The sequence below is a fragment of the Quercus lobata genome, chromosome 4 (assembly GCF_001633185.2).
Source record: "Quercus lobata isolate SW786 chromosome 4, ValleyOak3.0 Primary Assembly, whole genome shotgun sequence".
Taxonomy (NCBI): Eukaryota; Viridiplantae; Streptophyta; class Magnoliopsida; order Fagales; family Fagaceae; genus Quercus; species Quercus lobata.
The window spans coordinates 51,198,113-51,224,598 of record NC_044907.1 but is presented as its reverse complement, the minus strand read 5'-3'; the positions used below and the strand labels follow the sequence as shown (position 1 = coordinate 51,224,598).

At 37.2% G+C, this 26,486-nt stretch overlaps 2 protein-coding genes across 2 annotated transcripts; both read left to right on the top strand.

Annotated features, from left to right (window-relative positions):
- The first annotated feature begins 15,219 nt into the window (after nucleotides 1–15,219).
- Nucleotides 15,220–16,019, top strand: LOC115985417 (secreted acidic protein 1A-like). The gene is made up of 3 exons (XM_031108357.1): nucleotides 15,220–15,505; nucleotides 15,598–15,741; nucleotides 15,844–16,019. Exons 1-3 carry the CDS (start codon nucleotides 15,220–15,222, stop codon nucleotides 16,017–16,019), a joined length of 606 nt encoding a protein of 201 aa, XP_030964217.1.
- An 842-nt stretch (nucleotides 16,020–16,861) lies between these two features.
- On the top strand, nucleotides 16,862–18,247 carry LOC115985416. Its single transcript, XM_031108356.1, has 2 exons — nucleotides 16,862–16,936; nucleotides 17,810–18,247. The coding sequence occupies exons 1-2, from the start codon at nucleotides 16,862–16,864 to the stop codon at nucleotides 18,245–18,247; spliced, it is 513 nt and encodes a 170-aa protein (XP_030964216.1).
- Nucleotides 18,248–26,486: the final 8,239 nt, after the last annotated feature.

Below are 26,486 nucleotides of genomic sequence, written 5' to 3'. Positions count from 1 at the left end.
GAACATACAAGTGTCTTGCCTTGTGCTTGTTAACTTGTATGTCCTTGTATTCATTCCAAGTGTGAATGAGCACTGTGATCACTAACTTGTATGTCCTTGTATTCATTCCAAAGATAGCTACCCGCTGCCAGGCATTGACCAGTTGGTAGATTCCACTGCCGGCCACAAGTTGTTAGCTTCATGGATGCTTTCTCTGGATACAATCAGATAAGGATGGATGAGGTAGACCAAGAGAAGACATCCTTTGTCACCAGTCAAGGCTTGTTCGGTTATGAGGCGATACCTTTCGGTTTAAAGAACGCGGGGGGCAACATATCAGAGATTGGTTAACCACATGTTTTGTCTACAGATCGGGCAGAATATGGAAGTCTATGTAGATGACATGCTGGTGAAGAGTCAGGACGAGGGAAGGCATCTGGACGACCAGCGGGAGACATTTGACACACTTAGGCAGTATCACATGAAGTTGAACCCTAGCAAATGTGCTTTTGGATTATCATCAGGGAAATTCCTTGGATTTATGGTCTCCCATAGGGGAATTGAAGCGAATCCTGATAAAATTCCAGCAATACTGGACATGAAGCCTCCACAAAATACTAAAGCAATCCAATCCCTCACGGGACGAGTTGCTGCACTTAACAGGTTTATCTCTAAAGCCACTGACAAATGTTTGCCATTTTTTAAGGTTCTTAAAAAAGTATTTGAATGGACTGATGAGTGTCAGAAAGCTTTTGAAGATCTGAAGGCGTATTTCACCATGGCTCCTTTACTAAGTCCGTCCGTGTTGGGAGAAGAGTTGTATTTGCACTTGGCAATCACCCCGCATGCCGTAAGTTCAACATTGATAAGAGAAGAAGACAAAGTGCAAAAGCCCATATATTATACAAGTAAGGCATTGAGGGGAGTGGAAGGACGATATCCACAAATGGAAAAATTAGCCTTCGCATTGATAACAGCTTCCAGGAAACTAAGGCATTATTTCCAAGCACATGTCATTAATGTCATGACAGATCATCTGCTCAAGAAGGCAATGAACATACTAGAAGCTGTAGGAAGATTGATCTAATGGGCTATCGAGCTCAATGAGTTTGACATTAGATATCAACCAAGGCATGCCATAAAAGCTTAAGCCCTAGCAGATTTCATTGCGGAGTTTACCCCTAATTATGATGATTTAGATGAGACGGAAAACAGTAAGAGATGGGTCGTCCATGTGGATGGTTCGTCTACATGGCACGCAGGAGGAATTGGTGTGGTTCTACAATCCCCGGAAGGAGATAAACTGAAACACAAAGTTTGTTTGCAGTACCAAACAACTAATAATGAAGTAGAGTATGAAGCCCTCCTCAAGGGGCTAGAATTGGCTAAGTCTGTGGAAGCCAAGTCCATACTCGTCTTGGGGGATTCTCAGTTGATTATGGGCCAAGTGAATGGGATATATGAGGCTAAGGAAGAACGCATGAGGAAGTACCTTAATAGGGTGATGCGCCTTATGAAAAGATTTGAGGAAGTTGACTTCGTTCAAATCCCAAGGGAGGAGAACATGGAAACTGATATCAAAGCGAAAGAAGCCTCAGCAAATGAGTCCATGGACAAAGTTGATGAGATTCAGTACATGCCAAGTATAGATATCCCATAAGTACAACAGGTAGAGAGCAAAGGAAATTGGATGACCCTGATTGTATCATACCTGAAAGACGGACAACTTCCAGAAGAGAAAGACGAGGCCAAAACGATGAAAGTAAGATCAACCAGCTACGTTCTTATGGATGAAGTCCTATATAGAAGAGGTTTTTCTCAGCCTTATCTTAGATGCTTGGCTCCGGACGAGGCAAACTACATGTTGAGAGAAGTTCATGAAGGAGCGTGTGGCAATCACTTAAGAGCCAGGTCACTCGTCCACAAGGTCATCCGTGTGGGATATTATTAGCCAAATATGCAAGCTGATGCTAAAGCATATGTCAAGGTCTACGACCAATGCCAACGGTTTAGGAACGTCCCCAGGCAACCATCAAAGTACCTCACCCCGATGATGGCATCGTGGCCCTTTGTACAATGAGGACTAGATATTTTGGGTCTCTTCCCATTGGGCACAAGGCAGATGAAGTTTCTAGTGGTAGGCATTGATTATTTCACCAAGTGGGTGGAAGCTAAACCATTAGCAAATATCACATAACAGAATGTTAAAAATTTCATGTGGAAGAACATTGTGTGCAGGTTTGGAGTGACAGCGGACGACAAATGACAATGCACTTTTCAAGGACTTTCGTGCACACTTCGAATTTCAAAATCATTATTCCTCGCCTGCCCATCCCCAAGCCAACGGTCAGGCTGAAGTTGCAAACTGATCTTTGTTGAAAATCATCAGGACTAGGCTTGAGGGGGCAAAGGGAGTATGGCCAAATGAGTTACCAGGTGTTCTATGGGTGTACAGGACGACAGTGAGAACCCCTACGGGGGAAACGCCTTTTAATCTAGCCTATGGAAGCGAAGCAGTCATACCTGCAGAAGTGCATATGGCCAATCACAGAGTGATGATGTATCAAGATAAGGATTATGAGGAGCAACTCCATTTGAACCTTGATCTAGTAGACAAGGTAAAGACAGATGCAGAGCACAAGATAGTGAAGTACAAAAACCTCATGGCTAGGCAATATGACACAATGGTAAAACCAAGGTGGTTCAACGTAGGAGATCTCGTCTTAAAGAGGGTTTCCTTAGCAACCAAGAACCCGGCTTATGGGAAACTAGGACCAAATTGGGAAGGCCCCTACAAAGTTATCAACTGTAAAAGACAAGGATCCTACTACTTGGAGGCCCTAGAAAGGAGGAAATTGGAGCATCCTTGGAATGTTAAGCACCTGAGGAGGTACTACCAATAAAATGCCAGCATGGACAAACATAATTATGAAAAATCTTGGAGACCATTTATCTAATTGTCTATCTACATAAGTAACTTGTTTATATACATATTTTTAGTATTGCTTTATTATTATTATGTTGAAGTTATGGATGAAGTTATGGTTTGGCTTGTACTTATTTCCTTATAAGGCATTAGCTTCTATAGCATGCCTCGTCTATGAACAATGTTTATGTACATAATGTTGTGTGAATTCCTAATTTCCATACTACTTTTGTTCAATTTAACCCATAAGAAGGCTGAAAAGCCAAAGATGAGAAAATTCTCTAGACATGGAGATGTAATCTCAATAAGCTTTCCTAAGGGTAAAGGCAAGTTCATCCAAATAAAGGACGAGGTAAAGCCTTAGCTTCCTTGAGCAAAACAGCAAGTTCAGAGGATTTTCATCTGTATAACAGATGAGGTAAAGCATAATGCATGTCCAACCCATGGATGAGGAAATGCATAAGCAAGTGTGATTAAGACGCCTGCTAGAACAATCCAATCTATGGACGAGTGAAAAGTTGCGTCTTGTCTTCATTAAAGGTGAAAATCAGCTAAGTTTAAGGACGAGTAATGCTAATAATCACCATTTCACAAAGACAAGTTATACTTGTGAAATTCAAAGTATGACAAGAAAATGTATGTACAACAAAAAGGAATTACTTCTATGGATGAGTAAAAATTTGAAGCTAAAGTCAAAGAGAGCTCTCATCCATGCAATAGTAAAAAAGAAAATAAAGCAATTGTTTAAGGGCGGACAACCAACGTCTAAACACCCTGACAAAAATAATTGTTAAGTATCTCGTCCTAAAACCATGGACAAGCTTAATGTACTTGAATTACATTTTAAAAATAAAAATAAAAAGTTGTGAAGTACAAGAAACTTCAACGCTTAAATTTTGTCTTTAGGCAGGAGGGGCATTGTCCTTAGGTTCATCCTGAGGAGTAAGGGTGCTAGCATCGTCTTCAATATTAACATCCTCTAAGCTCGTCTGGATGAGGGAACTTGTAGTAGCACCAAGGTTAAGCTATATAGAGTTGAAGTCAAGGTTAGGGAAGTTCTCAATGGCATCTAGCCTGAAGTCTTCAAATCCAGCTGCATAGTTCTTGTCCAGCAGATCAGTGAATTGCTTGGACGCTTGAAACTCTGCAACTGCATCTCCCTTGGCCTTTTCAAGAAGGGCGCTCATCTCGTTGTTCCTCTTCTGGGGATGGTCAAGATGAGTGTCCTTCTCGAGGGCGTCGGTCCTTAGCTCTTCATTAAGGTTCCATAGCCCCTTTACGTCGTCCTTAGCCTTAGCAACCACTTCAGCCCACTTCTTGCTCTCGTCCTTCACCTCCTTGATCCTCTTCTCCAGCAGGATCCTTGTCTTGTCTAGATTAGTTGCTTGCCTGGACGCAGCAATGAACTGGGACATTGCCTACAAGGATCAAGATTTGATTAAAACCAAACAAATACATATTTCTGCATCGTTGACAAAGACGAGACATATATAAAATTTTTTAACTTACCTTGAAGAGATCATGAACACTAGAGTGCTCATAATCCTTTAAGGACATGTTGTAACAAGCTGTCACATCTACGTCTGTCACCGCCGTTGTGAACCTCTCCCAAGCCAGGTCCTCGTTCCCAAGAAGGTGTTGAGGAACTTCTTTAGAAGGCTGAGACGAGGTGGGTGCGTGGACTATGGACGGGATCTTCTTAGACGAAGGGTCCTTAGGCTCCGAGTCAAGTATCTGCACTAGGGGCTCTTGGTCAGGGACGAGAGGAATGGATTGGACGTCTTGAGACTTCGATGATCTATATTTTTTCTCCCTACCACGCCCACTTGGGAGATCACCCAAGTCAACCCTTGATGATATATTTTTTCATTTTTCACCTGCTGATGGACGAGACTGGGACTGCACCCCCTGCTTAACTACCTCGTCCATCACCTCCTCGTCTTTGTTTTCCTTCATCGTCACCATTCCTAAAAGGAAGGACATCAGTTATAATAATAAACAAATAGATAAATAAAAGGGAGGAGGGAAAGAGAAAACTCATGTCTACGGACGATGATCTCGTGTGCAAGAGCTTCAATAAAAGGCTCAGGGCCTAAACCCCAGGTGGCAAGACGCCGAAGACTTACTAAAGAATGAAACTTTCTGTCGGTGTATAGACGAGCTTTTTGAACATGTTCAATATGAAATCTACTCAAATGAGGTCGTCTAACACCTATAACAAAAAGAGAGACGAAGGAGAAAGGGTTAGAATTTTTAAACAACTACAAATGAGAATAAAGACAATAAATGGCAAAGTTAGGACGAGCACACCTTCAGGACGAAGGTTCCCTAACTCCCCTGTGTAAGGAGGAAATGGGTCCCTGTTAACCTCAATTGGGCGTCCAACCCAGAAACTTGAGACGAAGAAGAACTCCTTCTTCCAGTTCCTATCTGAGGTGACTAGAGATTTGATTAATCTATAATCTTTCCCTCTGGTCGTGAACTAATAAAAGCCAAGGGATTGGTTAATTTTGGAGGGTTTATAACAAAAAAAAAAAAAACTCGTCCACGGTAAGAGGACAATCCCCCTCGAACACCTCCCTCTACAAAACTTGCATGGAGATGACTAATCTCCATGCGTTGGGATTAAACTGACAAACTCCTAAGCCTAGCCTAATCAATAATTCTCTAGCAAAAGAGTTTAGAGGTAACCTAAGCCCCCCTAGAAGATAGGCCTCATAAATACCTATCCCAAAACGAGCTTGACAACACCATTCTCCATGGACGGCTAACCTAGGGTTAAGCTCGTCGGGGATTTGATACCATTTCTTAAGTAAACCTAACCTCTTATCGTCCGTCTTTGAGGCTACTCCTATGGCATAACTGTAAACCACCTCAGCCTCATCTTGGCCAGTGGACGAGGGAGCACTTGTACCAGCCTTAGAGCCAGACTCGGATCTCATCCTGAGCCCCTCCTGAATAACTTCCAAAGGAAGCCTAGACTCATACTCATTCGTAGTGTTCCCCTCGCCACTACTATCACTATCACTACCATTGGTATCGCTTAAACCACTAAAACTGCTAGGGTCATTGTACTTGTCTATAGCCTTATCCATACTATTGCTAGATGAGGACAACACAATCTCAAAAAATTTTAAGAAAGCTTAAAAAAACTAAAGATGAGGATAAAGAAAATACTTGGATCTAGAATGAGGGAAGGCTATAGACACAGGAAACTTCTAGACAAAGATCTAGGACGAGGGAAGACGAGGAAGGAAATTTTAGAAATGAGAAGGATAACGGGGGAATTCTACTATTTATAAACAATGAACCCTGACACTTGAAACGACACAACAAATCCATGGAAGATGTGTGGCACGCTCCTCGGTAAACTAAATCGACGTGATTTTCAACCAATGAGATCATTACACGTGTCATACCAATCCACTAACAATATACATGTCCAAAGAAAGGTCAAGCCATACACTTCCCTGGACAACCCATGGACAAGGGGGCAACTGATGGTGTATTGAAAATGCACTAGTCCTATTTCGTCCATATGGCTCGTCTATGAGAAAATATTGGAGAGATGGGACGCGTGAAACATGCTTGTCCCCAATAACCTCGTCCGTGTTTAATAAAGGATAGCCGTAATCTCATCCATCCTTAATAACAGACAGATGAGACCATTGGGCCTTGATCATATTGAGCTTTTGACGAGCGTGATTCTCACCAAGACGTAAGGGACGAATTATACCATGACAACCTAAGGCCTCCACTAACCGTTATGGAAGGTCCAAATAAGGTAACTTCCATAGCAGTTATGGAAGTTACCTCCAAACCTTCTGGACTCCTCGATGATAGGAACGGTTATTAAAACAAGTAACCGTTTCATGTACACTATATAAGCATTCCCTTACGAAGTGGTAAGAGATTTAGACACTTTTTTCAGAGAATACTTCCTTTTTACTTGAAATCACAAATCCACTGACTTTATCATCGGAGGACTTTTGGCCAGTCCCCTTTGACTTAGTATTTGTTTTTTCAGGATCAAGCCCTAAGATCATCAATGCCCTAGACTTTCAACCTACTGATTTCCAAGGAATCATCAAAATCTATAATTAACACTTGTGTAAAGTTGTAATTTACAACTATGTGTTTTGTTGGCTTTAATTCCATGCCAAATTTGATTGTAATTTTATTCAATCTTTTGTACCCTGTATTTATTGTGGGATTTGATTGTAAGGGTTGTGTGATAAAGAGAGAGAGTGTGAAGACTCAAGCAATTGAAGACTGAAGAGTTTTCACAGGTATCTCGCGACTAAGCATCCCGCGAAGTGACCCATGTGACTTGCACATGCTGGAATGCAAAGTGTTAGGATAGGATGGAGACAACTGTGTCTCGCGAGTATCTCGCGGGTAAGGCCTTCCCGTGAGACACCCGCGAGACATTCTATTTTGCCAGACTGTCAATGCTGATACACACTTTCTGTGCCTACACTATTTATACCCACATTACCCAAAAATGTTGTGGAGTGCTTCTAAAAGAAAACCCAAGCCAAACACCTTGAGAGTTAGAGATTATTATGCCCATAATCCTCTACACAATTTCTTGTGGATTTTCCTCAACTCCTACCTCTTCATTTCCATACCCTTGAGAGGTTGATAGCCCAAACACTTACCACACCTTTTTAGAGTGTCAAGTGAGGTTTTGGTACTGCTGGGAAGCATTGGAAGAAGCCAAGGATGGCAGATGCAACATGGAGGTTGTTGCGGGATCCGAAGAGCTAGATAAGACACGGTTCCGAGAAGCCTTGTTGGAGTAGGAGCTTGGAGGGCTTAGGTACATTGGGTAGATTAGGCTTGGAGGGTCTCTTGCTAACCCATGTATCCCAACTGATTGTCTAGTGGATTGATTACCGTTTGGAGGGCGGCGGACAGGTTTTTCATCGAGTTCTTCGGTTTCCTCTTTGATAACACATCAGAGTGTTATCTTGTGCTTGCATCTCTCTTCCCTACTCTTTTACATTCCATTTTTACTACTGTGTTGTCTTGATTATGGATTAGAGTAGCTTGTTTGTTTTTCCGCTCGCATTTACACTATTCCACACTTAGAATTAAGTTAGTGTGAAATCTATCGAGCCATAACTTTAATTTGGGGGTCTAAACAGCTCTTGTGTTTTTAACATATTTTCAAGCTTTCAACTTGTATAGTCTAGTATATCTTAATAATCAAGAAGAAACCATAAATCAATAAACACTTTTTTCATTCTATTCCAAGAGAAAATTGAATGCTTATCTCAATGATTTCTATCAATTTGAATGTCTTCCCATCATTCCTTTGCTTCTGTCACACCCCAAACCCCAAAGGGTCCAAAGCATGAGAAAGACATCTCAAAAGTTCCTGTATATTTTTTTTTTTCTATTTGACAATTCTATTCAAATAAATTGTATCAAGTTCCAACATAAAAAATTATCATAATAATTCCATTAAATATACTCCCAATGTAAATCAGAGCTCTATGCAATAGTTACAAGGATCATTGGTCACAAAAGAATGGAGGTCTGAATAAATAATTACATATCATCAACTTGTCCCATCAGTGGGAATAAAGTCATAACCACTATAATATACAAAAGAATGAGTCAAGTCTACTCTATGATGTACATCATCTAAACATCTTCATCACAAAAGTTCAACCTCCATCAGTATTTACTCTAACTATTACTAGCCACTAAAAAGTTATCTCAAAATGGTTGTTGCCTACTCTGAAAAGTTTGTAAAATATGGGATGAGACAAAGCCCAGTAAGTAGCAGAATTAATGGAGGTGGGGGAAATGCAAGTTTCATTTTCAATAATAATAATATGACAAGAATGATTGAATAATGAAACACAAAGTTTCTCAAAGTAAATACCTTGAAACTATATACTATAATTTGTAAGTACTAGCAATATTATTCCAAATCCATAAAATCTAACATAAGGTAATTTATCACAAATATACCACACTACCACGAAGACTAGTCAGGGGATCCACCCATTCACAACTGGCATGATATTGTCCTCTCTGGTATGTAGTCTCTTGGCCCCATGGGCAACAGCCTCACCCATATCCTCAAAGTTTTTCTCTCCCCCCATGAGTAGTAGGGAGAACACGTCAAATAGGACCTCTTTTTCATGTGGTCTTTTGGCCCCATGGGTAGCAGCCTCGCCCACACACAATCAAGGAACCTATTTCCCCCAATGGGTAGTAGGGAAGAACGTATCATCCAAAGTGAAAGGACACAGATGTAAATTTGATTCTGCTGTCACAAAGACTATGGAAACCAAACCAAGTGATCATCGAGAAATCACACATGGCATAGAGTTAAAACAACATAAGCTCACAAGTTATATTTCCTTTCAAATACATAGTTTATATCCAAGTAGTTTTAGAAAAATCTTAAACAATCAAAACATCCATAAACTTTGTAAGGTTTTCAACTTCATTCTTTGTCAAAAATATTTTCTATCAATTTCACAAATAATACAAGACAAGATAAGAACCTTTAAATTTTCCAATTGTAGACACTCAATTTTGCACCAATAATTTAATCTTGGAAGAATACTAGAGTGACCATTCATACACCCAAAATTTATTACATGCATTAATTCATTCATTGTATATCATAAAAATGATCTTGAGATTCCACCGGTTGCGACGGTATGTGCGAGTCCTGAATCGAACCGTTGGATTGAAAGATATCACATGATCAAGTTTTCATGGTCTGCATGCATTTTTTTTGGGTAGAACCAACCATGTATAATTAATTTAAATTAATTCTGATTGGTTAAACAATAAAAATCAATTAAATAATTTTGCAATTTGTTGTTACTTTGTGTCAAAAATAAACATGCTTGCATGAGAATAAAGTGGATAATCAGATAACAAAGAAGTTACGGATAATCAAGTCTTTTTGGAATATTTATCTACAAGATAATTAACACTTTAAAGACCTGAATATCAAGAATAAGGGATTAATTTTTAGAATATGGATTAAAAATGCGTCTAGGTGCAATTTCCGACTCAAAAATCCTCAAAAAAAGAGTTCAAATTGGATAAAAACTCAAACACAGGCTAGGCACCCAAGAGGGCCTGTCGGCACTCTTGGTGTGCCGATCAGAACATGGCAAGTGCCAATTGGCCCAAAAGCTCAGGTCGGCCTGGGGACCCCCTGATTGAGATAAAATCTATCTTTTTTAGACTTTTAGAAATAAGGACACGTTCCAATTCGTATATGATCTTATTCAACTTATTTTTTAAGCATCCCAACCTCTATAAATAGAGGAAAATAAATCAAAATTAAGGGCTTTTCTTCTCTGGCTTTTCTACTCCCCTTACGTTAAAGTCGTTCTGGAGGCTTTTGCTTTAGGAACTTCTTTTTTGTAAGTAAATTATTTTAGACCTCAAAGAAGTGAATTAACTTCTTTGATTTTTCAAATATTCTTTCATTTGAAGAGCATGCTCATGAAGAGGTATTTCGTTATTTCTTCTGTTTTTCTTTTCTTTTTTCCATTAATTAGTATGTTGTTGTTTGTTGCATGAATGCGATTATTATGTTTATTATGCCTTATTCTTAATACGTAGTTTTCATGCTTAGATACTTTGTTTTCTTTAATTGATTGTTTATTTAAATTCTTTCTTTTTTATTTCAAAATCTGCTAATGATCATCAAAGTTTTTTTTTTTTTACTCAAAACTGATCTGTATTTTTATTAAATACAAATTTGATTTTTTTTTAAACTAAAAACCGATATGTATTTTCATTAAATATAGATTGATTTTTTTCTGATCTCAAAACTAATCTGTATTTTCATTAAATAAAAATCTAATTTTTTTTCTTATCTCAAAACTGATCTGTATTTTCATTAAATACAGATTTGAAAATTTTTCTGAAAAGTTTTCTCTTTTATTAAATTGCATATTTTGAAATTTCAAAGAAGGAATTAAGAGTTAGGTTAAAGTCTTTTTTTAATATGTAATGCATGCATTATAAGTTTGTCTCATGAATGTGAATCCTCTTTAAATTTTTTTTTTTTTTTTTTTTTAACTTTTAAAAGCAGATCTGATTTTTTTTCAAATCAAATCTTTTTTTTTTTTTAATTCTTAAAAAAAACATAACTAGTTCTTTTTAACAAAACCTCATTTTTTTCCACTTTACAAACAACAGATGTGATTTTTCTTGATAAAATCTTTCTGTTTAACCCTTTATAAAAACTGATCTGATTTTTGCAAATCAAGTCTCATTTTTTTACTTTTCAAAATAGATCTGATTTATCTTTAACAAGAGAACATTATTCATAAGGTAAATTTTTTTCAATTAATTTTTGTCAAGTGTTTGTCGTGTGCATTATAACATATCATTCAACATCATGCAAAAAGGGTATATAATGGTCATTAGAGTCTAGGAGACTAGCCTTTATCTGGGCAGAATGGGTACCTAACACCTTCCCATTCCATAACCTAGCGCCCAAGCTTAGGATTTTTGGATAGGTAGATTAGTGTTTTGTCTTTTAATTTGGTAGATTGTAACTAGGACCAAAGCACTATAAGGTTAATTTACAAAAATTGTACCATTTTTTTATTCAATCAATGACATTCAATGTATTTTGAATATGCAATTGTCTTTATTTTTTTCTTATTTTTTTGTATAAAAAATAAGTGGCGACTCCACACCACTACCCAAAAGAGAGGTGCCCTTGAAGGCACCCAAATCTCCTTTTTTGAGAGCACCCCCTGCAGTCTCTCATAGTGGCGACTCCGCTAGGGATGTCGAGGACTAAGCTTCGTGTTAGACTTTAAGTGACCAACTATATACCCTTGCCTTTTGCATGATATTGTTGTTTGTTTGTTTATTTATGTCTTGAGATGTTTGTATGATATTTTTTTGTTCGTGTTGTCATGTTGATTGCTAAGAGCTTTCCCTAACTATCATAGTGCGTGCCATCAAAACAACAAATATGTTTGCACCTATCTCAACATATGGTGGTAGTAACCATGGATCACCGATTTTCATTAAAGTTGAGGTATTCAGTGGCAACTCACCAACTTATAGCCCAAAGTCACTGGATCACTTCTTGTTGACTATAAAGGATAGACCATGCTGTTTGGATTACAAGTTGGGAGGTGTAATGTCCTAGCTATGGGAAAAAATGAAACAACCAACCCACCCTACAATGTAATGACTTAGAACCTACCCTTAGGGCGGTCCATGTTAAAATTGCATTGCTTGTTGTGTGTGCTTGTTTGGTTGGTAGATTGATGTAGATGGGGACCTAGCTTTGATTGGCCCAACCAAGCCTTTTCTTAGGAGAGAATTTGGTCAATATTAGAGGGAAGACTCTAAAGAGAACCCATGATCGACACTCGAGCTAGTAGTTCCAGTTCCAAGCTAATCACGGTACTGAAGCCTGTGAGCATAGAAGACACTCCATTGCTGCAACATCTCAATCCCATATTTCACCTATAAGACAGTCCAAGCCACAAGAAGTCTGAAGACTCCATCACTATGGTGGAAGGGGGAGAACATCCAAATACTGAAGAACCTATAAACACTCAAGAGCTACTAAACACCATGGTAGCTAGTCAAATCTAATTAAGGGAGGACATGAACCTTATTGCGCAACAATTTAGAACTTGAAGAGTGGCCAAGAGGAAAATAAGACTGATTATAATCACCCAACCATGGAGGGTGAGAAGAAGATCAACGAAAGGATAAACAAGGTGGAAGAGATGATCAAGAGAGCTCGCAAGATGGAAGACCTCATGGACTACCAATCACTCTCACTTGACAACATTGGTTGCCCAAAGTCCCATTTGAAGATGTATATGAGGGCCATGCAGCCCCTAGGAGCAACTGAAGAACTACTTGCTTAAATGTACCAAAAGACCCTAACTGGGGGCCGCTCTTAGGTGGTTCCTCAACCTAGATGGTGCTAGAGCAAAGAGTTGGGAGGACATCTACTGCGAGTTTCACAATCAATACAAGTACAACATAGAAGTGGATGTGACGAGGAGAGATTTGGAGACCACGATGCAAGAGTTGAAAGAATCCTTCTCTACTTGCATTACCAAGTGGAGATCCAAAGCTGCACAGATGATGAATAGGCCAAGTAAAGAAGAACAATTAACCATGGTTGTAAAAAACTTATTGCCTCACAAGTACTTGTTTACCCAATATTTTCCTAATTTTAAAGCTTTAATTGCTACTGGAACCCAGTTTGAGGATGCAATAAATAATGGCACTATAAAAATGAGGACCAACTAAGGTTTAAGAAGAATTTAGGATCTAGTCCTACAACTGCAAAAGTTTCTAATATACACAAAAATGATCCTTACCAACTTATTGCTCCTATTGCCCCATGCAAATATCACAAGAGCCACCTCCAAGGCCTAGGAGGGAATTTCATGAGTTATATATGCCCGTGAGTCAAGTGTTTGAAAAACTAAAAGAAAAGGGGTTACTAAAGCCCTTAGATCGAAGACCAATCCTAAACCCATTGCCTACAAGATGTGATGTAAGTAAGATATGTGCCCACCATCAAAGCCCTAGCCACAATACTGACAATTGTTTTGGCTTTCATCATGCAATTTAAGATTTAATAGACAATAAGGTGATTGCATCGCCTACAAGGCCTAGTATTACTAATAATCCCTTGTCCAACCACAATTTTGGGAGACGACCGAGGATTAATTGCTTGATGACTGAAGAAGGAAGTAAAGAAGACCCGTCTGAGTTAATTTATGACCTACCTGAGTGCTTTATGATGACATGGGAAGAGTTGATGGGTCTAACGTCCACTGTAAGGTATGATATATGGAATGAAGATGCTACAGAAACCCCAAACTACCTAACATCCATAAATTAGGGGAGGCACTTCAAACCCTAATCTAACTACACAACATCCACAAATGGGGGAAGACACTTCAAACCCCAATCAACTTACCAAACACCTACATATGGGGGGGAGACACTTCGAACCCAAATCAAACAACCCAATACCTACATACGGGGGAAGACACTTCAAACCCAATCAAATGACCCAACATCCACATATGAGGGGACACACTTCAAACCCCAAGATACCGATCTAAATGACCCATAAAAAATTGCCACATCACAAGGGGGGAGACACTTCAAAACCCCACATTTGGAGATAGACAACCCGATAGAAGCCTTGAAAAATCCACCTAACAAACACCCATTGAAAAGGATAAGGTCCTCAAGCAGCTACAGAAGACACAAGCCAATATATCTTTATGGGGTTTACTTATGGCAAAGTAAGGTTAAATTTAATCAACCATCTTGTTGGCTTTATTCCGTGCCAAATTTGCTTGTATTTCAGCAATTAGTAACCCTGTATTTAGGTGAGATTTTTGTAAGGGTAGTGAGTGAGATAGTGTGATGAAATGCTCAAGATTGTGCAAGAAAAACAAAGACTCGTGACTAGATCTCGCGGGTGACTCACGGCTGCAAGCCGCCAGAAGATGCACACGTGCCAGGTATGCCAAAAGTTGAAGCATCATGCTAGCTGGAGTACTACAGGACAAAATAGGACAACTGCCATTCAACTATCTCGTGGCTGGATCTCGCGACTCAGTTAAGCCGTGAGCCAGCCCTGTTTTGAAAAACCTGACTCTTCACATTCCATTCTCACCCCAGTATAAATACCCCTTATACCCACGAAAGAAAGAGAGCTTCCAAAGAGAATTTTGAGAGAGAAACCCTAGAGAAAAACAAGATTGATTCGTCCACAATCTTCACATAAGAGACTCTTCAAATTCCTCTACTCTCTTCCTCTCCATTGTTAAATTCTTGAGAGGCCTTTTACTAAAACCTTTTCTCACCATATCCATTACTGTGAGAGGGTTGTTTGGTGTTCTAGGAAGCAGTTAGGAAGGAACCAATTTACATTGGTTGATGCTATGGTCAAGTGGTTGATGCTATGAAAGAGACATAGTTACCATATATGGCGATACTTTGACCACACCAAAGCCCATTTTTGGTATTGATTTTGAGAAGGAGTCATTAACTTGGATGGCTTTGAAATTGAGAAGCCTGGTTTCGGGAGAAGAGAAGAAGAAGTGGAGAAGATCCCCATGGACTTTGCTCCCTACAGCAACAATAATGTGGTGGCAATTATGAGAAGAATGAATTGCCTTCTGGGGATGAATTTAGGAAAGATTGTAAAGAAGGCAACTGCTTAAGTCCTAATAATTCCCACTGCCACACCACCTTTTGGGCTAGGTTATAAGCCTACTAATGATGACCTACTATAGATGGAGGTGAGAAGAATGGCACGTGCCAAAGCCAAAGCAAAGGGACTTTCTTGTCCCTCGATACCCCGAAAGCCTTATACTCCCATGTTGAATGGAAAGTTTGTCAAAGCTAGAGATAGTCAACACTATTGGGGATTCCCTGAGCCAAGATTCAATCTTGAGTCAAGAACAATGGTGCCTGGGTTTGAGCTATTAATTATTTACAATAACAAGCTTCCAGAACTGAAGGAGGAAGACACAAATTGGGTTCCAACTGATTGGGCTGATTACATGGACCCTGATGCAATGACTAGGCTTCTAGGTGATGCCATTTGCAATATAGAACAAGAAGAGTACTGGAGGCTTGCCAACATGCATTGAAGAGCCCATATGAAGTAATAACAAATAATGAAGATGAGGAAAGGGGAGAAGCCCCTAGTGATGATGATGAAGGTAGCAACATCAAGAGTGATAGTAGTAGCGATAACAACAACAGTGACAATGGTGATGATGAGGATGACAGCAACCGTGGTAGTGAAACCAACAATAGTGAAGACTGTGATAGCCAATATAGTGGCAATGATTAGGGTGAACCCTCTAGTAATAGAGAAGATGAAGATGTAGGACTTTTCTTTGAAGACCACTTTGATGATGACATAGACTACTATGATGGACATAGAGAGGATGATGCTGAAGCTGAACCTATAGATATGGAGAATGGTGCTAAAAGTAAAGAATATGAGCTAGAAAATGTGCTAGAAGCTACAGGAGATGAGGTTAAAGAGGCTGATAATATAGATTATGATGATTACCCCTATGGGCGACCCTCAGATTAGAGCTGTATTACAGATGTTAGTTCAAAGTTAGGTCCTCAATATGATAAGCATGGTAGAGAAATTCCTGAGTTAGGGTTGTTCCATAATTTAGAACTTGGTTCGTTGACCCTATACACTAAGGAAAATGATGACATAGATACTAGATTGGCCGCCCTAGACAAAAAGATAATGATCCACAGTTTTAGAAACTTAACACTGATGAGTCTTGAAGGTGAAGATGAGAGAATGGGAAGGAATGAGTCAGAATATCTCCCCCAATACATCCACCTGAGTAACAAAGGAAAGCAAGATTTGTTTGGTGAGTATATGGACAGTATAGAGCGTCTTGATGCTTATGTGATTGAAAAATTCACAGATATGGAGATTGATCGTGAAGGGATGGATTATATGGATGAAAACCCCATAGTACTGAAGTTGAAGGAAGAACGAACTCATTGGGAACCACCTGCCATCATTGAAGCCAAAATCGAGTTGAAGAATTGAGCATAGGAGGGAGCCGCCCACCCCATTGAAGACTCTACGGAGAAGATCAAAACTGTCAAGCCAATCACTTTTGCCAAAAACATTGTTTCTATCCCTTTTAAGTCTATTTTTGCTAGTATTACTGTTTTTGTTGAGTCTGTTTGTGATCGTGTTCCTATAGAGTCTATTTTTGTTGAGTCTTTTGAGAACTCTTTTCCTTAGAAGATGATTTCTGATTCTACTTATTTGTTGGCTTTGAATGTTTTTATTTCTAAAATTGGTAAAGAAACTCTTAATAATAAGGAATTAAAACAAGGGCACGTAGAACCTATAAAAAAGAAACCCAACTTGTTAACCTAGGAACTGATGATGAACCTAAAATGATACAAGTGGGCAATACCCTAACCACCTTTGAGAAAGATGCATTAGTGGCATTGCTGACAGAATTCAAAGAGGTATTTGCATGGTCATATGAAGACATGCCTAGGATTGATACAGATATAGTGCAGTATTGCATTCCAATAGAACCAACAATGAAGCCGATCAAGCAGAAGTTGAGAAGGATGAAGCCAAAGTGGACTTTCAGGATCAAAGAATAAATCGAGAAATAGTATAATGCAGGATTTCTGAGAGTGGTCAACTACCCAAAATGGTTAGCTAATGTGGTTCCGATGCCGAAGAAGGATGGGCAAGTGAGAATGTTTGTAGACTTCTGAGGTCTGAATAAGGCTAGACCAAAAGATGATTTTCCCTTGCCTCACTTTGATATCTTGGTTGATAATACAGTAGGGCATGCCTTGCTATCATTCATGGATGGTTTTTCAGGATATAATCAAATATAGATGGCTCTGGAAGATATGGAGAAAACCTTCTTCATTACTCCATGGGGGATGTATTGCTACAAGGTCATGCCATTTGGCCTTAAGAATGCTGGTGCTACTTACCAATTCCACTACTTTGCTACATGATTTGATCCACAAAGAAGTAGAAGTTTATGTTGATGACATGATAGTGAAGTTCAAAGACCGCAAAGGGTATATACCAACTTTACAGAAGTTCTTTGAAAGAATCCAATTCTATAAGTTATGGTTGAGTCCAAAGAAGTGCACTTTCAGCGTAACATCTGAAAAGTTATTGGGGTTTATGAAGAGAAGTATTCACCACTTGAAAAGAAATGTTTAACACTTTTATGGGCAACCTAAAAACTCAGACATTAGATGCTTGCTTTCAAGGTCTTATTGATTGCAAGAATGGATCCTTTGAAAGATGGGAAGACAACTAAATGAGTTTTGCTTCTATTAGAATTTGATATTAAATATGTGACTCAGGAGTCTATGAAAGGAAGAGCAATTGCTGATCACTTAGCCCACTATTCACCTGAAGAAACTGAAGATATCCAAGGAGACTTTCCGGATGAGGATATCATGGGGATAGAGTTAGAATCATGGAAGATGTATTTTGATGGAACAACTAATCAAAATGGAAGTGGCATTGGAGTTCTCCTAATTTCTCTAAAAGGGACATACATCCCATTCTTTAGTAGGTTTAACTTTCTTGCCGCTAATAATGCCACTGAATATGAAGCTTGCATTATAAGGTTACAAGCGGCCCTAGGCCTTGGAGTGAAAGAGTTAGAAGTATATGGTGATTCAACCTTGATAATTTCTCAGATTCAAAATAGATGGAAGATCAAGGAAGAAAGGTTGATGCCTTATCATGAATGTCTCCAGAAGTGGGCCTCGAAATTCAGTAAGATTCAGTACTAGTATGTGCCAAGAATGCAGAATCAAATTGCAGATGCTTTAGCAACAATGGCATCCATGATGGATGGGCCTAAGGAAGATAGAGTTCGTGTTGGAAAAACATGGTTTGTTGAGGAGTTCCAAGTGCATTCATTTGGGATACAATCCCATTTTGAGTTAAGTAATCCTTGAAATTCCCAAGAAGGTATTCGCCACCTTGACCAAATCGAATGGCCTTTATGCGTTTACCCAATTGATTCTCAACTTCAGCCTTAAACGCTTTGAACTTTTCAAAGGCCTCAGAATTCCATCTCATTAGGTACACATAACCATATCTTAAGCAATCATCCGTAAAAGTGATGAAATACTCATAACCTCCTTTTGCTTGGGTTGATTTAAGACCACATACATCCATATGAACTAATTCAAGCAACTCTTGGGCTCTTTGACCTTTTTCATTAAAAGGTCTTTTGGTCATTTTGCCCTCCAAACAAGATTCACAAACTAGAAATCCATAAAAGTCCAATGGCTCTAAGAGTCCATCTTTTATCAATCTTTGAATTCTGTTTGAATTAATATGACCCAAACTCAAGTACCAAAGATATGCATCATTAGTAGAAGGAAAGTTTCTCTTTAATGATTTTACATGAGAGTTATCATTTAATTCAAAATTGTTAGGAGTTAAAATATAAAGACCATCAACAATATTGCCAGCACAGATAAACACTTTTATCCTTCTTTATTACAACATTGTCTTTCAAGATAACATAATATCCATATTTACCTAAATAAGTTGTAGAAATTAAATTCCTATGAACATTAGGTACATACAAACAGTCTTTCAATATTAAAACTCTAGAACCAAAACACAAATTAAACACTCCAATAGCTACAATTGGAATTTTGCTTCCATTAGCCAAAGTAAGAAACAATTCCCCTTTATTGAGCTTTCTGGTCTCTTAGAATCCCTGCAAAGTATTGCAGATATGATTAGTACAACCTGAATCCACACAACAGGAATCTGTGGGATTTTGTTCTAAACATATTTCAAGAAGGAATGAACTTTTCATACCCTTATTCTTGGCAGCTATGAACTTTGGACAATTCCTCTTCCATGACCTTTCTCGCCACAATGGAAACACTTTCCTTTGGCATAGTCTTTTTTCTTTCCTTCGTTGGCAACTCCAAAGGCAATTTGTTTACCATGTTGCTTGGTGAAGTCTTTCTTCTTTTTCATTTTACCCTTGTCTTCAACCATATTAGCACCAACACTGGATGTACCAAGAATGCCTTCCGTCGCCACCAAATCATTCATTAATTTAGACAATGTATAAATCTTTTTGTTCATGTTATAATTAAGTCTGAATTCCTTGAATGATTCTAGTAGTGATTGGAGTATCATATCCACTTGGGATTCTTCGTCAATATTGGCACCTAAAACCTCCAGTGTATTCAGATGAGAGATCATCCTAAGACAATGATCCCTTACTAAAGTATCTTCAGCCATTTTGGTATTTTAAATCTACCTCATAGTTTCTTGCCTAGCAGAATGGCTTTGCTCACCAAACATCTCCTTCAAACTTAGTATTATGTCCGAAGCTAGTTCTACATCTTGCATTTGATGCTGTAGAACATTTGAGATAGATGCTAGGATATAGCACTTGGCCATCTCATTAGATTTCTGCCAATCATCATATTGCTGTTTTTCCTCAAGAGGAGCATCTAATGATAGGAAATTAGGACAAGGTTGACTAAGCACATACTTGTGCTCTTTAGCAGTTAGAACAATGTCCAAATTTCTTTTCTAGTCAACATAGTTGGATCCAATAAGTTTGTTTTGATTAAGAATAGCAATAAGTGGGCTAAATGATGCCATGATTTAAATCTGAAAATAACAAACATGAATATAATAAGTAAACCGGACATGATCAATTTAGCATATAAACATATGGTATGGAACCTTAATAAAACCATAACATAAAATATGCAACGACAACCCAATCCATGTCTATAATTCCTCGGTAGCAAGTATATTATAAACATCATGATTGATTGAGAACTATTCTCATTATTAGTGCTATCATGATAACTCTTATCAAACACTAATAATATGCCGTATTAACTTTAGCCTCTAAGTAAATAATGGCATAGCTCCTTTAGGAGGTTAACATTACACTTAGTCTAGTGTACACCATTATCTAGAGTCATGTGTAGCCACATTTCATCTCCCTTATAGTGTTTAAACTTGTAGTACCATGAAACCAAACACCCTCCTTTGGGATCGCAAGGCATATACGCCAAGACGAGTTGCTTGTTCACACTACTTTAAATGGGTAAGTTCAACCTTATAGTACTATGAAGTAAACACCCTCCTTTGGGATCACGAGGCATATACGCCAAGACGAGGAGCTTACCCACACTACTATGAACCTATAATGGAGGCCATGAGATCCAACCCTTGTATCTCTCTCCCACTAGATATTTTAAAAGAAAGGGTTTTTAATTAAAAATCATGTGTAATCTCATCACACATAGCCTTGCACTTTTAAATGTGAAAACATTTAGTGAAAATTCAAAATTCACAACTTTCGATCGATTGAATGTACCCCTTGATCGATCAAAATCATGAAGAAAATCTTAAAAAACTTTTGGATGACTCGATCGACTCTCAATTCCTATTCAATCGATTGAAGAGGCAAATCCGATCAATTGAAAGGAATTCTCGATCGGTCGAAAAAATTGAATAAATTCATCACAAAGTCTCAGGTTGATTTAATCGATTCTCAATTCATGTTCGATTGATCGAAAAGGAACATTCGATCGATCGAAGGGAATTCTCGATTGGTCGAAACTCATGAAACTGAATTTTCCAGAATTCTCACCAAACAGTTTTCAACGATTTTTCATGAACAAACTACCATCATATGAACACAATAGATTGAGTTTGAGATCAAAAAATGGATTCCATTGATGCTATAGCCTTAAAGTTTAGTATAACATACTTAATATCAAACTTAAACAACATCATAACATCAATATCAGTTTTTATCAAACAATAATTTCAATAACCACGCAGAAACTTTATTGTAAAATCTTCTAACATTATGAAATTACTATCTTTGATTCCAAAACTCACAAAACATGTTATACAAATTTGAAATTGAAGACTGCGCTCTGATACCAATTGTTGGAAAAACATGGTTTGTATCGCATACAAATCATAGGCAGCGAACAATTAACAGATCTACTTTATTCGCAATTGATAACATGTACTATGTAAATTTTAGAATTTTAGAATAGGAGAGCGTACCTTGGTACGGTAAAATTCAAAACCAAAGATTAAAAGTACTTGGGAACACTTTTAATATTCACTTCGATTCCACTTATGCCCAAGAAGTGTGGTCTCTAAATTAGTTTATATGTATGTGTTCAAGGGAGAACAAGAGAGTGGCTTACACTCACATACACACCATTTCATTCAATGCAAAATTATGTATGTTTCTCTCCTTATACATAAACTGATTATCTAATTAGGCTAGCCTTTTGGGCCATTCCAATTAGGTTTTAGTATGTGGCTTGGAGTGGGACCAAAAGGGACAAATAAGACACTAGCTCCAATGGGTTATGGGCCTTTCTGTCAACTCTTGGCAAGCCCAAAATTACTATTAATTATATTTAATACCAGTATATAAATATAATTACACTCTAGGCCTTATTAATAAATTATATCACAAGGATTTATTATACATTCACTCATTCATTAAAATATTCATAGTAAAACAAAGTCATGAATGTTGATTGCCACTTTGAAGATTACTACAACTTAAATCATTGAGTACCTAGTTTAATCCTTTATGTTATTCATCATATATTTATGAAATTCAATTTCATAAATATATGCTTTAGTAACTTCTTGCTAAAGTAGTTTGGCCTAATATTCTAAATAACCAAACCTATTAAATTTATCTCAAGAGAATATTTTATATCTCCATTAAGAATTATGAACTCCATCTTGAAAATATATGTTTCTTCAACATTAAATGTGGCTGCCCAACATACTAAGGTTTTGATCGTGACTTTAAATCTCACTCATTATTTTCTCAGGATTGAGAGTTCATGTAAATAGAAGTCGTGAGATTTATTATTCATTTAATAGTCGTTAGTAAAATAATAAATCTCACAGCGGTCCAATTCAATATGTCTTAACACTTAAAACATATCAACATATCAACTAGAAGTCTCCACTTCCATGATCAAGACAAATCATCTTAGTTGATATGTTATAGTCTTCGTAGATGAAATGCCCAATTTCATCACCGATTACAAACTAAAATTCTGAGTTTACAAAGAACATGTGATTTATATCTTTTGTGACTAAATCACATAAATCACATACTATGCATCTCATGGACTATATGATAGTGTCCAAATATTCATGTTACCATTATTTTAGATAATAATAAAACAACTTTATTACATAGAACTGTGAGAGACCTTGAAAAAAGTGTCTCTAAAAAAAGAGAGATTTTTAGAGTACTTTTTAGGGCACCTCTCTTTTTGGGTAAGTGGTGTGGAGTCGCCACTTTTTTTTAAACAAAAAAATAAGAATAAATAATACATGACTTAATTGTTCTCTTCATTGATTAAATAAAAAATTACATAATTGAAAAATTAAAAATTACGTGGCTTTGGGTTCGAGTTACAAATTACCAAATAATTACATGGCTTTTTGTCCTAGTTACATTCTACACAAAATAAAAAGTAAAGACAAGGCTTACATCTACTTAGCCAAAAAAAAAAATCCAGAGGCTAGGTTACGGAATGGGAAGGTGTTAGGCACCCATTCCGCCTAGACAGAGTCTGGTCTTCTAAACTCTTATGACCAATGTACCTTTTTATGCATGTCGTGAATGGTATGTTCAATATGTGAAAAAAAAAATCACACAAATTTATTTATGAATGAAGTCTCTTCTTTTGTTTTTTTTTTAAAATTTAGATCTATTTGGATTGATAAAAAAATTGATTTTGATTTGTCAAAATGCCAGATCTGTTTTGTGGTATATGGAGAAAAGTGGTTGTTGGAGATAAAAATTTAGAGCTATGTTTATCACTTAAAACAAAGTCTTTTTATTTGAAAAATATCAGATCTATTTTTAAGAACCAAAAAAGAATTTTTTTTTTTTTTTTTTTTGGTTTGTAAAAGATCAAATCTGTTTTATGAGAATAAAAAAAAGGGTTTTTGACAATAGAAAAATCAAATTTTTTTTTATATGTTTTAAAAGAATGAAAAAAAAAATTAAGAAGAGAGTTTTAGTCATAATTTAAATTCATGCAACATGAATTAAATAAAACAAACACAAACACAATCATTTTTTATCTTGTTCTTTATTTCAAAAATCTGCATGCATTAAAAAAAAAAAAATCAGATCTATATCTGAGGAAGATACAAATCAGTTTTTTTGATAAAAAAATGTTCAGATTTGCATCTAATGAAGATACAAACTAGTTTTGATTACGGAAAATCCAAATCTACATCTAAGGAAAATGCAGCTCCATTTTATTATGAAGAAAAAGTCAAATCTACATCTAACAAAGATGTAGATCTGTTTTTATTTTAAGAAAAAGTCAGATCTTCATCTAATAAAGATGCAGATCAATTTTTATTTTAAGAAAAAGTCAGATCTTCATCTAATAAAGATGCAGATCTATTTTTATTTTAAGAAAAAAGTCAAATCTACAACTAACAAAGATGTAGATCTGTTTTCATTTTAAGAAAAAGAATTGTTCACATGCAGATTATTGACATTCAAGAAAAATATTATAACAATCACATCGAAAACAATCATGCTTTAAACAAAACAATTACGAACACATAAAAAGAAGCATAAAGAAAAGAGATAGGGTGATGGAAACAACCTCTTGCATGAGCACTCATTGTCCTTGAGAGGATGTTTTGGGGTTCAAAGAAACTTATTCAGCTATCTTTGAAACCTAAAAGCCCTAATTTAAGCAGCAAATCTCAGAGAGGATCAGCAAGTATCAGCAATTTGAGAGCCTCAAAACTTGTGCCTATTAGAGCGTAGAAAAAAAGTGCTTAATTATGAGGTTCAGTCTCTATTTATAGAGGCTAGAAGACTTTAAAAAATAGGCACAGGCAATTAGGATGTGAATCCAGTCGAATCCTTTTGCAAAAAAATTGAAAATGGTGTGTCTTATCGTCACTCGAAGGTCGTTGGGGCAAAGCCCAAAAAGGGGAAATTCGGCCCTTTCAGAGTGTCGTTCAGCACTCCAAATGTGTTGTTCGACATTCCAAAAGGGCCAAATTGGCTCTTGGACACCAAACACTCTTTCGTGCTCGTGTGCCATTTGGACTCTTCTTTTAGAGTTTTTTGACAAGTCCTTTCACCTAGATGCGTTTTCATCCTCCGTCTATGATTTTTTTTTTTTTTATCTCTTTTCTAGATAATTTAGGCTTGATAAAGTTCAGATTATCCACATTTTTATTGTTATCCAATTATCCCCTTTTATTCTTATGCATGCATCCTCATTTTAAACACTAATTATCAAACAATCACAAAATTATTTAATTAATTTTAATTATTTAACCAATCAGAATTAATTTAAATTGATCATGTGTGGTTGACTGTACCTAGACACAATGCATGGTGACCTTGCAAACTTGATCATGTGATATCTTTCGATCTGATGGTCCGATTTAGAAACTAGACACACCGTTGTGATCATTAGAATCTCAAGATCATTTTTATGAGATGCAATGAATGAATTGATGCATGTAATGCAAAGACAAATTGATGCATGTAATGCAATCATGATTTTTGGGGTACATGGATGGTCATTCAAGTTATTCTCCTTGATTAAATCATGGGTGCAAAATTGAGTATCTCTAGAATGCCCCTCATTGATAGAGCTTAGAAAGTGAATGTCAATATAAAACAAAGACACTTATTTTAGCAACCATCATTTAATTGAGGTTGGATTTTCAAACACTACCTACCCCTCGAACCTAAAACTTTGGTTCATAGAACTAGCCTTATCTTTTGACAACCAAGTGAAAAAACTTGACTTAGTTGGTAGTTGATGACTCTGGAAATGTTTCTTGGCAACTGGGGTGACCAAGACGCTTTTCCATCTTGTTCTTAAAAATGGAGTTGTCTACGACCCAAGGGCTTCTTTACCTAGATCTTGATGAAAGGCAATCAAAGGAATTCTCTACCTTGATTTAGAGCTGTTTGTAACCCAAGGACCTCTCTACCTCAATCTTGACAAAAGGTAATCAAAGGACTTCTCTACCTTGAAACCGGAACTATCTACGACCCAAGGACTTCTCTACCTCGATCTTGATGGAGGGTAATCAAAGGACTTCTCTACTCTAAAACTGGAGTTGTCTGCGACCTAAGGACTTCTCTACCTCAATCTTGACGAAAGGTAATCAAAGGACTTCTCTACCTTGAAACTGGAACTATCTACGACCCAAAGGCTTCTCTACCTCGATCTTCATGAAAGGCAATCAAAGGACTTCTCTAACTTGAAACTGGAACTATCTACGACCCAAGGGCTATTCTACCTCGATCTTGATGAAAGGCAATCAAAGGACTTCTCTACCTTGAAACTGGAGATGTACTTGTAAGAATTTTTTTTTTTTTTTTTTTTTTAATTATGAGAGGGTTATGATTTCTCTGTTATTGAGATGTGTGATTTTCATTTGTTCCTCCTTCTCTTAAACTTTATCAAGAAAAGTTTGATCGGTGAAAGATTTTATTTTTAAGAAACATTTGATTTTAGAAACTTGGAAGTTTTGAAATTAACTTTTAAAATTTTAAGAGTTTGAAACTTTGAGATTTTGAATTGAAATTTGGAGATTGAAATTTGGAATCTGGAATTTGAAACTGGAAACTTGAAGGAAAAACTAAAGTCAATCTTTTGAAGATAGGAGAGTTATTATCAATCCTATGAGTTTTGGGAGAACTAAGGTGTAGGAGAACTATTCGATCCTATGAGTTTTAGGACAACTAAGGTCGATCCCTTAAAGGTAGAGAGCTACTATCAATCCTACGATGTATAGGAGTCGATCCTAAGGTCGATCCCTTAAAGGTAGGAGAGCTACTGTCGACCCTACGATGTATAGGGAACTATTGTCGATCCTATGAGTTTAGGAGAACTAAAGTTGATCCTATTAAGGTAGGAGAGCTATTGTCAATCCTACAATGTATAGGAGAACTATTGTCAATCCTATGAGTTTTAG